This window comes from Oncorhynchus gorbuscha, linkage group LG22 (genome assembly GCF_021184085.1).
Source record: "Oncorhynchus gorbuscha isolate QuinsamMale2020 ecotype Even-year linkage group LG22, OgorEven_v1.0, whole genome shotgun sequence".
Taxonomy (NCBI): Eukaryota; Metazoa; Chordata; class Actinopteri; order Salmoniformes; family Salmonidae; genus Oncorhynchus; species Oncorhynchus gorbuscha.
The window spans coordinates 24,288,964-24,302,480 of record NC_060194.1 but is presented as its reverse complement, the minus strand read 5'-3'; the positions used below and the strand labels follow the sequence as shown (position 1 = coordinate 24,302,480).

The window sequence follows — 13,517 nt, the reverse complement described above, 5'->3', positions numbered from 1 at the left end:
AGTATCCCGCAGCCAGATAGTATTTGCTATGAAGACTGTTCTTATTGTTTAGTTTGGCCCCTAAGACGAGCCTCCGATCTCGTTCCTGGTACTTCATTGCACAAAAACAACAACTCATTCTATGGCTCATGGCTCATGGCTCATGGCTCATTCTCATTCATAAATCAATTGTCAACTCCAGACACTCCCATCTCAAGTAAAACCGCTTCTTGACCACACGCCTGGACCAGCTCACTGAGGGGAGTGAGCCTCTAGGTCATACACTATCCCAGGATAGGTGCAACATCAGAGATGACGTACAATGGTTCCAGACACTACCCCACACATCTTGTCTCAGACCGTATCTCCCCCAAAACCAAAGGAAGGAGTGACTGGTGCACAGACATTGCTTAGACAAGTGATTGGTTCCCCATTAATCACGCCATCCCTTCACCTGGTTTAATAGGTAAAGGTAAATAGGTGAAGACACATTCACACATGAAGACAATGTTCCCTCCTGTCCTCTTCTCTTTCTGATATTCTGTGTAGCACCAGTGACATGTGAAAGACAAGCCTGACTTCTCCCCTCTCTGGGCCCCAGGTGACTGAGGCCCAGCTGAGGGAGGAAGTGCAACTGCCAACACCAGAGTCCAAAGGGATACATTTTAATAACAAGTATATCACATAAGCATATTATGCAGATAAGACATCTTAATTATTTATGTTACCTAACTAATTCTGATTCTTCCGCCACAACAGCACCACGATGCAAGGCTCTGTACACATTTCCTGGAAGCTGAAAATATCCCAGTTCTTATATGGCCTGCATACTCACCAGACATGTCAACCATTGAGCAGGTTTGGGATGCTCTGGATTGACGTGTACGACAGGGTGTTCCAGTTCCCGACAATATCCAGCAACTTCGCACAGCCATTGAAGAGAAATGGGACAACATCCCACAGGCCACAATTAACAGCCAGATCAATTCTATGTGAAGGAGATGTCGTGCTGCATGAAGCAATAGTGGTCACACCAGATACCCAGATACTGACTGGTTTTCTGATCGACTCCCCTACCTGGATTTAAGGTATCTGTAAACAACAGATGCATATCTGTATTCCCAGTCATGTGAAATCCATAGATTAGGGCCCAACAAATTTATTTCAATTGACTGATTTCCTTATATAAAAATTGTTGAAATTGTTGCATGTTGTGTTTACATTTTGTGTTCAGTATACATGCACTATACGTTGTGTTCTTGTGGACTCAGACAACATAGTTCTTTATGGAAAAGACATACTGTAATAAAAAAAGGCAATATTTGTACAGTTATACACAAAAGACAATTAAGCAGAAAAGGAAACATACACTCAAACGTTTGCTTGTCTTTTATTTCATGATTAATATTCACATCACTAGATACCAATTAATCACAATGAACATCTCTTTCATACCAAATTACATCTCAAATCGAAGGGGAAACAATGAACTCCTATCTATGACAGATGTCTACAATCCATTGTCTTCTGCATGCTCTTATGGTGTGCACTGGAGAATAATACACACTACAGGTGTGCTCGAAGACGAAGCACAGCTATGGGCTCCTTGATGCTTTACAGAAGCACACTACATAACACATGCCAAAAGACAGTTACTGTTAGTCTCACATGGGGGATGTGGGAGGGATGTCTGGATGACATTCAAGGGCTGTGTGTGTCAGGTGCTGCATTTGGGAGCATGGCCTTCAACCTATCCTCACAATGCCTGGTTCCGGATGAAAGTTGGGCACTCGGTCAGCTCACCAGTGACACAAAACATTTGGAAGAATAAGCATGAAACAGGATTATTCTTTATTCCATGTAGATTTCTAACATATAGTGAGTACAGGCCTAAGTGTAAGAGGCAGATAAAAGTGTTAATTTATTCCTCTACAGAGTTGGAGTTGGTAGTAACACACCTTGACCAACCATTGAGATGCTAACCACCATTCCTACTGTCAAGTCCAATGTAGATTTAGGGCTCTATTCAATCGGAGGCGCTTTAGCCGACATCCGCAGAGTCTGAGGTAAAACTGTGTTAGAGCTGTCAAATCCACAAGTGGCTCTCTTATACCTAAGGCGGACATTGCTGTTGGCTGCACAGTCAAATTATTAACAGAAATCCCATGCAGCCTTGTTTACAACTTCAAACACTGGAATGTGATGATGATGGAAATCCTCATTTTGTTGAATGATTTTTTTATTTGAGTGTAATTCTATATATATATATAGTGTACATATTCTCACTCTGAACTTCTAATGCGAGTGGGGGGGGGGTTCCTGATGATTGCAAGAGCAGCTGCTCAATAACTTGACAGCTCCAACGCAGTTTCCTTCTCCACCAAAACATTTGCTATGCAGGTGTCTGCTATCGCTGGTTAACGCTTGATCTGATTGAATCTAGGCCTTAGTATGTGTCCTATTGTGATTTTGAAAACAAAACAAAAAGTTCATACATATGATATTCATGTCTTGCATCTTTAATACATTGCATTTTAAAAACATTATTGTACTTCAGCCCTTTCTGAAAAAGGCAGACTCCAGAAAGAAAACACTCTCTTTGAAAATGGGTTCATGGATGTGAAATACATTTGTCAACATCCATAAAGACCCTAATATCAATACCTATTTGTTTTTCCTGTGGTGATAAAAACATGTGGATGTCTATTTACAAACGACTGTGTGAAGACTGATGGAAGGATGGTGTTGCAAGCAGTGGTTACGCGTTGGAAAGGGGAGTGTTAACAAACGTGACGTCTAACAGGCACACGGAGAACAGACAGAGCGAGTGACCATCGTCCCAAAGCACGACACCAAAGTCCACTAACGTGACCAGCAAGGTTACCGCCAAGGAGACTAAAAGACAAATCTGTTCATCCAATCATGCCAACAGTTCTAGCATACTGTAGAGCTCAAACATAAAATGTACATACCACTGTGCATTCAAAGTGCTTTCATCAGTGTAAGACGTATGCTTCAGGAAGAATTCAATTCATTCCAGTTTTTCAACTAACCATGGGAATCTTGGGGGGAAAGAATACTTGTAAATATCATAAGGTGCTTTTTCTTTCATTCTCGATATTTTGATAACTTGCTCTTTGATTATCTCTGCCATTGACGATCCCTATGATTTCCTCCACTGCAGTGCACACACTCAAATAAATTCAAATGACACCTTACTGACATCCAGCAGCATTATATCATTACAGTACATAACAATATCTCAAAATAAAAGGGTTTGAGTGTGGGACATAAAGATCATTTTTTGGGGAACTATACACCTGTTACAGTTCAGCCACAGATTTGTACTAAACCAAGATATACCACCGATGATGTTTCCAATGGGAGCAAATGAAGCACATTGAGCAGAACAAGCAAAGAGCTGGGCAAAGCTAAGCACGAACTAGCGAGATCCTATTGGCCCGTCTAGCATGTATTTGCATATTTCCGCTGGAGAACTCCTACTCTGTGAAGTTGCGATTGTGCAATTACTCAATTTACCCTTGTAATCCTTCTAAGCAATGCCATTTATTTTTAGAAAGGGTGAAGTCTCAAAAACTTAGTGTACCCTGTTCTTAACAGATGTTAGTTTTGGGAACAGAAAACTGTATTGAGATGTTTCATCTATGAGGAAATTAGCATGTTTCATCTCGCTCCATGTCCTCCCACTTCCCGCCACTGGGCTTCCTATCATCACCATGTCTGGTGGTGAGAAGAAGCTATAAAGGGATGCTTCAGATTTAGACATCCTGTGAGAGATCTGGTTCTATCTGTGGTTCAGCCTTGAGAATCTACAAGGCACAAGTACACATTAATATCTGGGGCCCTTATCCCTCTTGTTGGAGGTGCCATTTTTGTACTCTAAGAGCCAAACTACCAGTATTTGAAAGGCAATGGGGTGCCCTCGAACTTGATCCAGCAACATACCACTAATCTGACAAACTCCACAGACATGCCTAAATGTTGATCACAACATACTACACACACACACACACACACACTGAATCCTAATTCATAGTCATGTAATGTTATACAATTCCGCCAACCTCTTTACAAAACTGACAGCAAGTTAATCTGAGTAATTAGCTTCTTTGTTAAAAAAAAGAAGAAAGAAAACTGCTCCAATAAGAAATTGTGCGCTATTGTTACACAATAATGTCACTTTTCACAGTGGAACCAATAGCATAAGCAGCCATTCAAATGAATTCATATTTAACAGTGGAGTAGTTGAGAAGACTGAAAATATACAATTGTTACATTAGAGATCAATTTATGACTGTCTTTGTTCGTCACAAACTTCCCTTGATACTGACATAAAATTGTGATTATATTGTTAAATGTATCTATCTAAATCTTGCTTTCCTTCAAAACGTCTTTCTATTCGTCTTCCCTGTCCCAACGGTTTGGCCAACACTACAGAGACTTGATCACTGGGGGACAACACAAATGGCATTGGAGTATCTTTCCTGGTGCAATCATAGGCCTTTCCTCACTGCAATCATAGGCCTTTCCTCACTGCAATCATAGGCCTTTCCTCACTGCAATCATAGGCCTTTCCTCACTGCAATCATAGGCCTTTCCTCACTGCAATCATAGGCCTTTCCTCACTGCAATCATAGGCCTTTCCTCACTCTGCAATCATAGGCCTTTCCTCACTGCAATCATAGGCCTTTCCTCACTCTGCAATCATAGGCCTTTCCTCACTGCAATCATAGGCCTTTCCTCACTGCAATCATAGGCCTTTCCTCACTCTGCAATCATAGGCCTTTCCTCACTCTGCAATCATAGGCCTTTCCTCACTGCAATCATAGGCCTTTCCTCACTCTGCAATCATAGGCCTTTCCTCACTGCAATCATAGGCCTTTCCTCACTCTGCAATCATAGGCCTTTCCTCACTCTGCAATCATAGGCCTTTCCTCACTCTGCAATCATAGGCCTTTCCTCACTCTGCAATCATAGGCCTTTCCTCACTCTGCAATCATAGGCCTTTCCTCACCCTGCTCCCTCCTGCTTCCTATGTTGCCCTGTCCCAGGCATCCAGTCTCTGTGCACAGACCCTGCAGGGGTTTGTTTTGTCTCTCTCTCCCTCTGACTGTACCGTACTGTACACATGTGCGGGAATGTCTGTGTATGAGGAAGTTGTGTCCTCGGCAAAGACCACTCAGTGTATTGCTTTCAGAGAGATGTAACAGTAAAAGGAAAAGGGTATATTATGATGAAACCACATAACAACACATCAGCTCATTGTTACAATAATTTACGAAAACACGATATAGAGTTTTTGAAAGAGATGTTAAATATCCTACTGTTTGTAACAGCCTACTAGTATCTTGTTGTTGAGAGTGCTGTGGGGGAATCACGAGTTTACAAAGGGTTATCTAGACATACTGTATTGGTTAAGAGAGGGAGTGGCATATTAGCCCCTGTTCATTGGGATGACATGACAATCCCACACGCTCACAATAAGGGGTGCTTCACTAATCGCCATTGTATAATGTACTGTATACAACTCAAGTGAAATCTGGGGTCCCAACAGTACAAGGGCAGTTATGCTCATCCAGAGAGATAGGTACAGTAAGGAAGGTGTTACGTCTAGGGTAAGGCCTGTCACATAGATAGCATTGGCTCATTGTGATGGTCTGACGTAAAATGTGTACAAATGTACAGTGTGACACTGAAGGTGTTTGTGACTTTAATCGAGGTGGCACTACGTATAAGAACAGAAATGATAGACTGGAACAAAAGAAGCAGGCAGTATAATACGTTTCATTCTGCGCTGACATAACTATAACAGAACACTGAGGGTCTAGATTCTAGAAGGTTCACTCTGAGGTCATACTACTCCCCTTATATCACAGCAAGTTAACCCAGGGCAATTCAGAAGAGACCAAACCCCACTGTACAGTAAGAGCTCGTCTATCTATCTGAACTCTGGTCTCTATACTTTAATACTGGCTCCTCTGAGACCAGAAGACTAGGAAAGATATTCCACAAGGACAGAGAGTAGTGGTTAGATACAGTATGGTAAAAGGAGAGGTAAAAGGTCAAATGAAGGTGCTGGAAGAAGTTGAAATGTGCTAAAGAAGTCCCTGTCCTGCTAGCATTCAGTAGTTGTCCCCCTGCCTCATGTCTGGGTGACGAGGGTCTGGGTTGGAGCTGGAGGGTGTGGAGGAGAAAGCTGGCGGACCCCCAGAGAAACACTGAGAGAGGTGCTGCGATGAGGGTGAGGGGTGGCTGCCAATCGGGGTGGGCCGGGAGATGATGTCGGCGCCGTGGTTCGTGCGAGCCCGTGCACGCTTGCGAAAGCTCAGCTCGTAAGACTCAATCTGCTGGCAGATAAACAGAGTGGGACACAGGAAGCAATGGAGAAAAGGGGAGCGAAATAAGAGGAGAAAGAATAGAGGGAGTTAACTGGTTAGACTAATGGCATAAAATAACATGCACATTTTTTGAATGCAGTATTTGCAGGAGGCAAAAAACTTACTTCACAACAATCAGTTATCTACAATCTGAGCACTCAGCAGTGACATGAAGCCCGATAAGCCATGTGAGACAGGCAACAGTGGTAATCTCAAAGTTAATGCTCTGAGTGCATGACAGAAAAAGTGAGATTTGAGAAAGACCACAGGGTGTTTGTTGAGGCAAGAGGCACCTACTTGTCTCAGGGATGCGTTTGTCCATGCCCATGCCTATCGGGTCTCGCAGCCCATCACCCCCAAAGGGATTAGGGTGAGGTGTGGCCTCCTTATGTCCGTTCTCCTTAGCCATACTTCTTGCACCTGTGGCTGGAGGTCCACCAGGGGGAGATGTTTTCCCCTCAGCTTTCTCCTGCATCCCCCCAGCCTGGAAACACGTGAGCAGCAGGGTTTCGACATGAGAATCGGACAAACAATGAGGTAAATTACCATAATAATATGTTCATTAAAAAAGTGTGTATGAATTCCTATAAGTTCAATGATCTTTTCATTACATCTTGTGTTACTGATGAAAGACTGGGTAATCATTAATGCCATCTAGTGGACAAACAGGTTAAAGCACAATGACGCAACTTGTTTTAAAAGGATGAAATTGCTCTCTGTATGTAGTCAACCAGCAGCATGTTCAAATGAAACGCTTCCACCACCACAACCTCAAACATCCTGTCTTTGTGTGTTGTGCAATAAACAATTACTTTAGAACTTTAAGCTTTCTGAAATGTATTTGAATAAAACCTTCAGGACCAAATCCTGGTTAGGTAAAACATGTAAATAACTACGTGACTACAAGAGAATGGTGACCGTACCTTGTTTTGTCCATCCTCTGCCTCAAGGCCAATATTGTCCATTGACCCCACCTTGGGCTTGCCATTACCATTGGCCTTAGCCTCAATCTTCACATCTCCACCCCCTGTAGTGGACACACCTTAGTGGCATAAGAAGGTAATTAATTTGATAAAGGACGCTTCCCAAATGGAACCCTATTACCTATATAGTCCACTCTTTTTGAGCAGGACAAAAGTAGTGTACTATGTAGGGAAAAGTAGCCAAAAGTAGCCAAAAGTAGTGTACTATGTAGGGAATAGGGTGGCATTTGGGATGCAGTCTTAATTTCCAAAATCATCAGATGGCTACCTGGCTTGTGCTTGATGTTGTCCTTAGAGCCACACTTGGAGGTCACTTTGCTCAAGTCCACCTTCTTATGCTGAATCTGGACCTGAATGCACCCAAACAAACAACACAAATGTTGAAGTATGAATGGCAAAGATGAAACAACATCCAATCGGAAATTCTCACACAATGGCTTGAATCACTTTCACCCCTCAGTATAACACTGATTATGAAATGTGAGTACTCTACTGTAAAGTGGAGAAGTGGGCATTTTACGTATCCATTTAAATGGATTTTGTTGTCACTAAATAAGGAAATGTAATACTTGTTGCAATGTAAAAGAGAGTGAGAGAGAAGGAGGCAGATAGAAAGCTAGTATCTCTTCAGCTGGTTAGTTGGGTGAGACATACCATTCAGACCTCACATTATAACTAGGCTGGCCAATGGGGCTGACCATAGAATTAGAATGACTAGAACGTTAGGACATTACTCTATTACAAATGGGGCTGACTTCCTTACAGTCCAATCGAGCATGTTAGAGGGGATATGGGGAACGAGGCAGCCGCCACATGGGAGCCCCATGTGTTGTACTTACATTCCCTCCACCAGGGACATGCTTGATATTATCCTTGGAGCCACAGCGGGAGGTGATATGGCTGAAGTCCAGTTTTTTGTGGACTATCATAACCTACAAAGAAGCACAGTAGCAGTGGGAACAGTTCACTACGGTGAGTCTAGAATTAGTGGAGGGTGGTGGAGAAGCAGCCAGGATGAAAAGTGAAAGCAATCTAAAGAGCATGTTGTTAACTCATTCTTACACATAGTAAGTAAAACCAGTCACACAACAGTCAGAATGCTGGCTGGTCAGATGTCAGTATTTACATGCAAATTAGCTCAAATATCATCCAGTTCTAGATGTGGCTGATCAAAGTAGATAACTATATTGCAGTGTTTATGAATAAAGATAATACACACACGCACACACACACGCACACACACACTAGCCAGCCATCTCTTCCCTGATATCCATTGCTGATTTCAAAACACTGTCACTTTGCGAAGGAACAGACATGCAGTTCAAAAACCTTGAATGAAAAGCACTAATCTGTTTTCACAATGTATTTTTTTGCTTGGTATACTGAGATGCCTGATGTTTAAATTAGTTTAGTTAGACTCTGTGACGCAGGTAGCATCGCAGACGGGCTGAGTCACCCTCTAAAACACTAGCCCACAGCCAAGGTCTGCTATTTCCAACTGCTTGCTCACACTGCCTCAAGCTCATATCTTATTGAACTCAACTCACAGGTGTCGGACAACCAGAGGCTTCTCTGCTGTATCACTCAGTTGATGAGAAGACAGCAGCAAGCGCTTCCAACATTTCCCCCCCAAAATGACATCTTATGATGTTGAATCAACGTGGAAAACTGACTGAATTTGCAAAAAGTTTCGTATTTCTTTCACCCAACTGTTAACCTAAATCCAATGACATTTTTTGTTGATTTCACGTTGAAATTCACGTTAGTTGACATCTCAATTTAAATCAAAACTAAACGTTGAAAGTATGTCTGTGCCCAGTGGGTTGTTTCTGAATTGCTTATCTTACCATTATAATCCTTCATTGAATCATACTGATAGGACTGTAAAAATGGTTTAGGGTAAATTACGTCAAAGTAAAGATGAATAAGAGCAGTGGTATTGGTTACACTACGAACCCAAAAGCCTTCCAGGGCCTCTCAAATACTCAAGTTCAGGGACCTTCGAAATGTACCAGGTGTGAGGACCAGCGCAGGACAATGGTCACTGTGGTGTTATTTCACAAGGAGGTTACCTGGGATGGGTAGTGCCATGATTGTAGAGGTCAGATGGATGACGGCAAGGTCAATTCCTGTCTGTCTGTTTTTCTGTCTGTAAGTTAAGCTGTGCATATCAGGGGAGACAGAGACTAGGAGTACACTGTCCACAACTATTCACATGTTATACCGGAAAGCAACAGTCTATTATGAAGAGGAAGAAAAGGTGAGGATGTGCATGACTGGTAGTATGTTAGACTGGGAGTGTGTTAGAGCGGGAGTGTGCGATGTGTCTGTATGTGTTTGTGTATGTACAGATAGGTTCCAACAGTCAGTGGACAAAAAAGGTCCACTTATGTCATTTCCTTCAGTGTGATATTGAAGGAGAGAGAGTGGTTGAGCACATGGGTGAGAATGAACAAGGGGTGTGTGATGATGGCGATGGTAGGGACTCACCTTGCCCTGGCCTTCTTTGGATTGGGAACCCCCTGCCGAGGAGACCTGAGGGGACACAACCACCCCTGGGTCAATATCAGTACCACCAGTACTCAGGAGAATGTGGTGTGGTGTACAGATGGAGGGAACTGCTCTGCTTTAAGGCTACACCAACGGTCAGTGTGACTGACAGGTTTCAAACCCAGGTCTCCTGCATGCCAGAAGAGTGCATTGGCTCGAAACAATGTGTTGAGAATTTGTTTCTATGGAGACTCCCTTTTGCATCCATCACTGTGACAGGTAACCTTTTGTGGATGGACACTGACGCAACCTATGTGTGAAAGGAGCTGTCAGTTCTAATGTAGAGAGATGAGAAAGAGAAAAGAGAGAGATAAGAGAGAAAATAAAAAGTTACGGAGAGGATAAGAGAGAAATAAAGGGGAGGGAACAGAGAGAGAAACAGAAACACATAAGTAGACAGACAGATACACTACATGACCAAAATTAAGTGGACACCTGCTCTTCGAACATCTCATTACAAAACCATGGACATTCATATGTAGTTGGTCCTCCCTTTGCTGCTATAACATCCTCCACTCTTCTGGGAAGGCTTTCCACTAGATGTTAGAACATTGCTGGGGGGACTTGCTTCCATTCAGCCACAAGAGCATTAGTGAGGTCGGGCACTGATGTTGAGCGATTAGGCCTGGATCGCTGTCGATGTTCCAATTCATCCCAAAGGTGTTTGATGGGGTTGCGGTCAGGGGCATTGTCATGTTGAAACAGGAAAGGGCCTTCCCCAAACTGTTGCCACAAATTTGGAGGCACAGAATCGTCTAGTATGCTGTAGCGTTAAGATTTCCCTTCACTGGAACTAAGGAGCCTGAACCATGAAAAACAGACCCAGACGACTAATCGTCCTCCACCAAAAGTGAGCTTTACACCACTCCAGCCGACGCTTGGCAATGTGCATAGTGATCTTAGGCTGGTGTGCAGCTGCTCAGCCATGGAAACCCATTTCATGGCGAACGGTTCTTGTGCTGACATTGATTCCAGAGATGTTTTAGAAGTCTGTATTGAGTGCTGCAACCGAGGACAGACAATTTGTACGCGCTACGTGCTCCAGCACTCGGAAGTCCCGTTCTGTGAGCTTGTGTGGCCTACCACTTCTCGGCTGAGCCGTTGTTGCCACTAGAAGTTTCCACTTCACAATAACAGCACTTACAGTTCACCGGGGCAGCTCTAGCAGGGCAGAAATTGTATGAACTGACTTGTTGAAAAGGTGGCATCCTATGATGGTATCATGTTGAAAGACACTGAGCTCTTCAGTAAGGCCATTCTACTACCAATGTTTGTCTATGGAGATTGCATGGATGTGTGCTCGATTTTATACACCTGTCAGCAACAGGTGTGGCTGAATAGTCAAATTCACTCATTTGAAGGGGTGTCCACATACTTTGGTATTTATAGTGTAGTTTGCGTAACATATTTTCTCCAGGAGTAGCATGCATTGTGCCACTATTTAGTTGAGAAAGCCATAAATGTTGGTAATGACTAATGAGAGGGTGGTATAAGACCTTGTTATATGGTAGCAGTGGAGAGGTGAGGTTTTTGATGATATGGAATTCGTATGATGTTGAATGAGAATTTGCTCGTGACAAAACCCATGCCATGGATGGCATTTGACAGCACTGAAGGCATGATAGATCTGTCAATACACAAATGTCTACGTCTGATGTCTTTCCACTTAAATAGGCCTCTTTCCCAAAGCTTTCATGTACAGTACATCTCTATCCCACGTTACCGCACCTTGCCACCGGTAGACTGATACTTCATGTTGTCTGTGGAGCCGATCTTGGAGCGCACATTCTTCAGGTCTGGCAAGGGTGCGTTAATGGGCCTGGGAGTCCTAGGAGCTCTGGGTACAGCTGGCTTCCTCTCCATAGCCGTCTGCTTGGGCACCGGGGGTTTGGTGATGCGTCTGCGAGGTTGCTCCCCGTTGGTTGCAGGAGTGCTTGGAGCAGTAGCAGAAGTGTGAGGTACCCTGGGCTTGGCTGGGGCGGTGATAGAAATAGACAAAGGGCATGAGGAACCATACCCTCTAAGGGCTGGAGCTGAGCACACACACAAACAATAACAACAATGATTCACTAGGAAACAATGTCCTGGAAGCTAACTAGTCCCCAGGGGAGAGGATAAGGAACAACACTACTACTACCTACAGAGAGTAGATACTGTGGTCTCTGGTAGTGGGTTTTCCAAGGCTGTGTCAGCAGCCTCTGATTCGATGACTAATGAATATCTCAGAGGAGGATGTGACAGGCCTGAGGCGTTAGTCAGTGTTTTCAGGAACTGGAGCTACTGTTGAGACTAAGTGTCTGTCTCCCTCTGCGTCCCTGTCTGTCTCCTAGCATCACTTACCCATTGCACTTGTCTCTCTCTGTGTAGTCATAATGACACTGTCAAGAGAGATTATAACAGACGACACTTGTCTGTCCTTACAATTTCAAAGAACACATTTAACTCTAGGGTATTTTAGTTGTATAATGAGATACTTGGGTTAGATTGTGCATGTTGGTTCGTTGTTACCTGGTGTTGTCTTCAGCGTAGTAGGCTTCTTCACGTCACCTGGCTTGATATCAGTCTTGGGAACTGTAGGGTAGAGAACATAACCAAGATCCCCTTACATGATTGAGACTAGTGGACATTTAGGGACCAAGGAATTCTGACGTTGGCTTTTTGAATAACACCATCATCAAGAATAAAGTACCTTAAAGCATGTCAGCTTGCACTATACAGTTAAGAGTTGGTGTCACCTGTGTTGCGGCGCAGAGAAGGGACATTAGCAGAGGGGCGTGGCCCAGCAGGTTTAGTAGTGGCGGTAGTAGAGGAACTGTCCTTATTGGCCGTGCCGTTGGCCTTTGGCACAGGAGGACGTCTGTCAGAAGTGCCGTTTTCCGGAGTCTGAGTAGGCAAACAGGAAATCAAAGAAGGGTGTGGTGTGGAAGAGAGCGATGGACATAGGGAGGGTTGGTTGGGAGAGGCAACTAGAGGTGTAAGGGAGATGGAGAAGGCTGAGGGAAAAGAGAGATAGGTGTGTGATAAAAAACACACCAAATGGAAGTTGATTAAGCAATTAGGGGAGTAAAGACTGGAAACAGAAAGGAGATATTGGAAATGCATGCTGGGATCTTCAGGGAGAAAATAATCAGCTGGTAGGACTAAATGGTGAAGAGCCCGGACAGAGGTTATAGTGCAGGGAGTTGGTGGTCCACTAACTGTGAGTGAGAGTCAGAAGGTGGACACGGGACAGTTATATAGCAGAGCCAAACAAAGGGAAGGGGGACAAGGTGCCAACCACAAGAGGGAAGGCCAGTGAGCAGAGACAGGAGTGAGGGAAGTGGGAGTGGGAGGGGACTCACCTTGGACTTGGATGCTGTAGGGGTTTGACTGGGAGCGACAGTTGGCCGCTTGGTGCCAGCAGTGGGAGTGGTTGCCTTGGTAACATGACTTTTTTTATTGGCAGAGCTGGAGGTGGGGGCGGAACGTTTTAGGGGGGCAGCTGCATCCCCAGTGGACAGAGAGGTGGGCCGTGTTTTGACAGAGTTTGGTTTGGTTGACCCAGCAGCAGGCTGTACAACAACGTCACACGATGAAGGAAAAAATAAGAAAACCAAAAGCATACAAC

The 13,517-nt window shown here is 43.9% G+C and overlaps 1 protein-coding gene across 6 annotated transcripts in view; it reads right to left on the bottom strand.

The window, feature by feature from the left end:
- Positions 1-1,354: 1,354 nt before the first annotated feature.
- Positions 1,355-13,517, bottom strand: part of LOC124009375 (microtubule-associated protein 4-like) — an 85,362-nt gene continuing 73,199 nt past the window's right edge. Inside the window, exons 8-17 of one of the 6 annotated variants that reach the window (XM_046321155.1) lie at positions 13,252-13,461; positions 12,646-12,793; positions 12,419-12,481; positions 11,639-11,883; positions 9,851-9,895; positions 8,200-8,292; positions 7,629-7,710; positions 7,301-7,404; positions 6,675-6,861; positions 1,355-6,347 (exon numbers count right to left, since the gene is read on the bottom strand). In XM_046321155.1, the coding sequence (XP_046177111.1) occupies positions 6,340-6,347; positions 6,675-6,861; positions 7,301-7,404; positions 7,629-7,710; positions 8,200-8,292; positions 9,851-9,895; positions 11,639-11,883; positions 12,419-12,481; positions 12,646-12,793; positions 13,252-13,461 (1,185 nt within the window). In that variant the 3' untranslated portion in view covers positions 1,355-6,339. Of the gene's footprint in view, positions 6,348-6,674; positions 6,862-7,300; positions 7,420-7,628; positions 7,711-8,199; positions 8,293-9,850; positions 9,896-11,638; positions 11,884-12,418; positions 12,482-12,645; positions 12,794-13,251; positions 13,462-13,517 lie in introns of all 6 variants that reach the window. The other 5 variants (XM_046321153.1, XM_046321154.1, XM_046321157.1 and 2 more) reach the window with 5 other exon arrangements.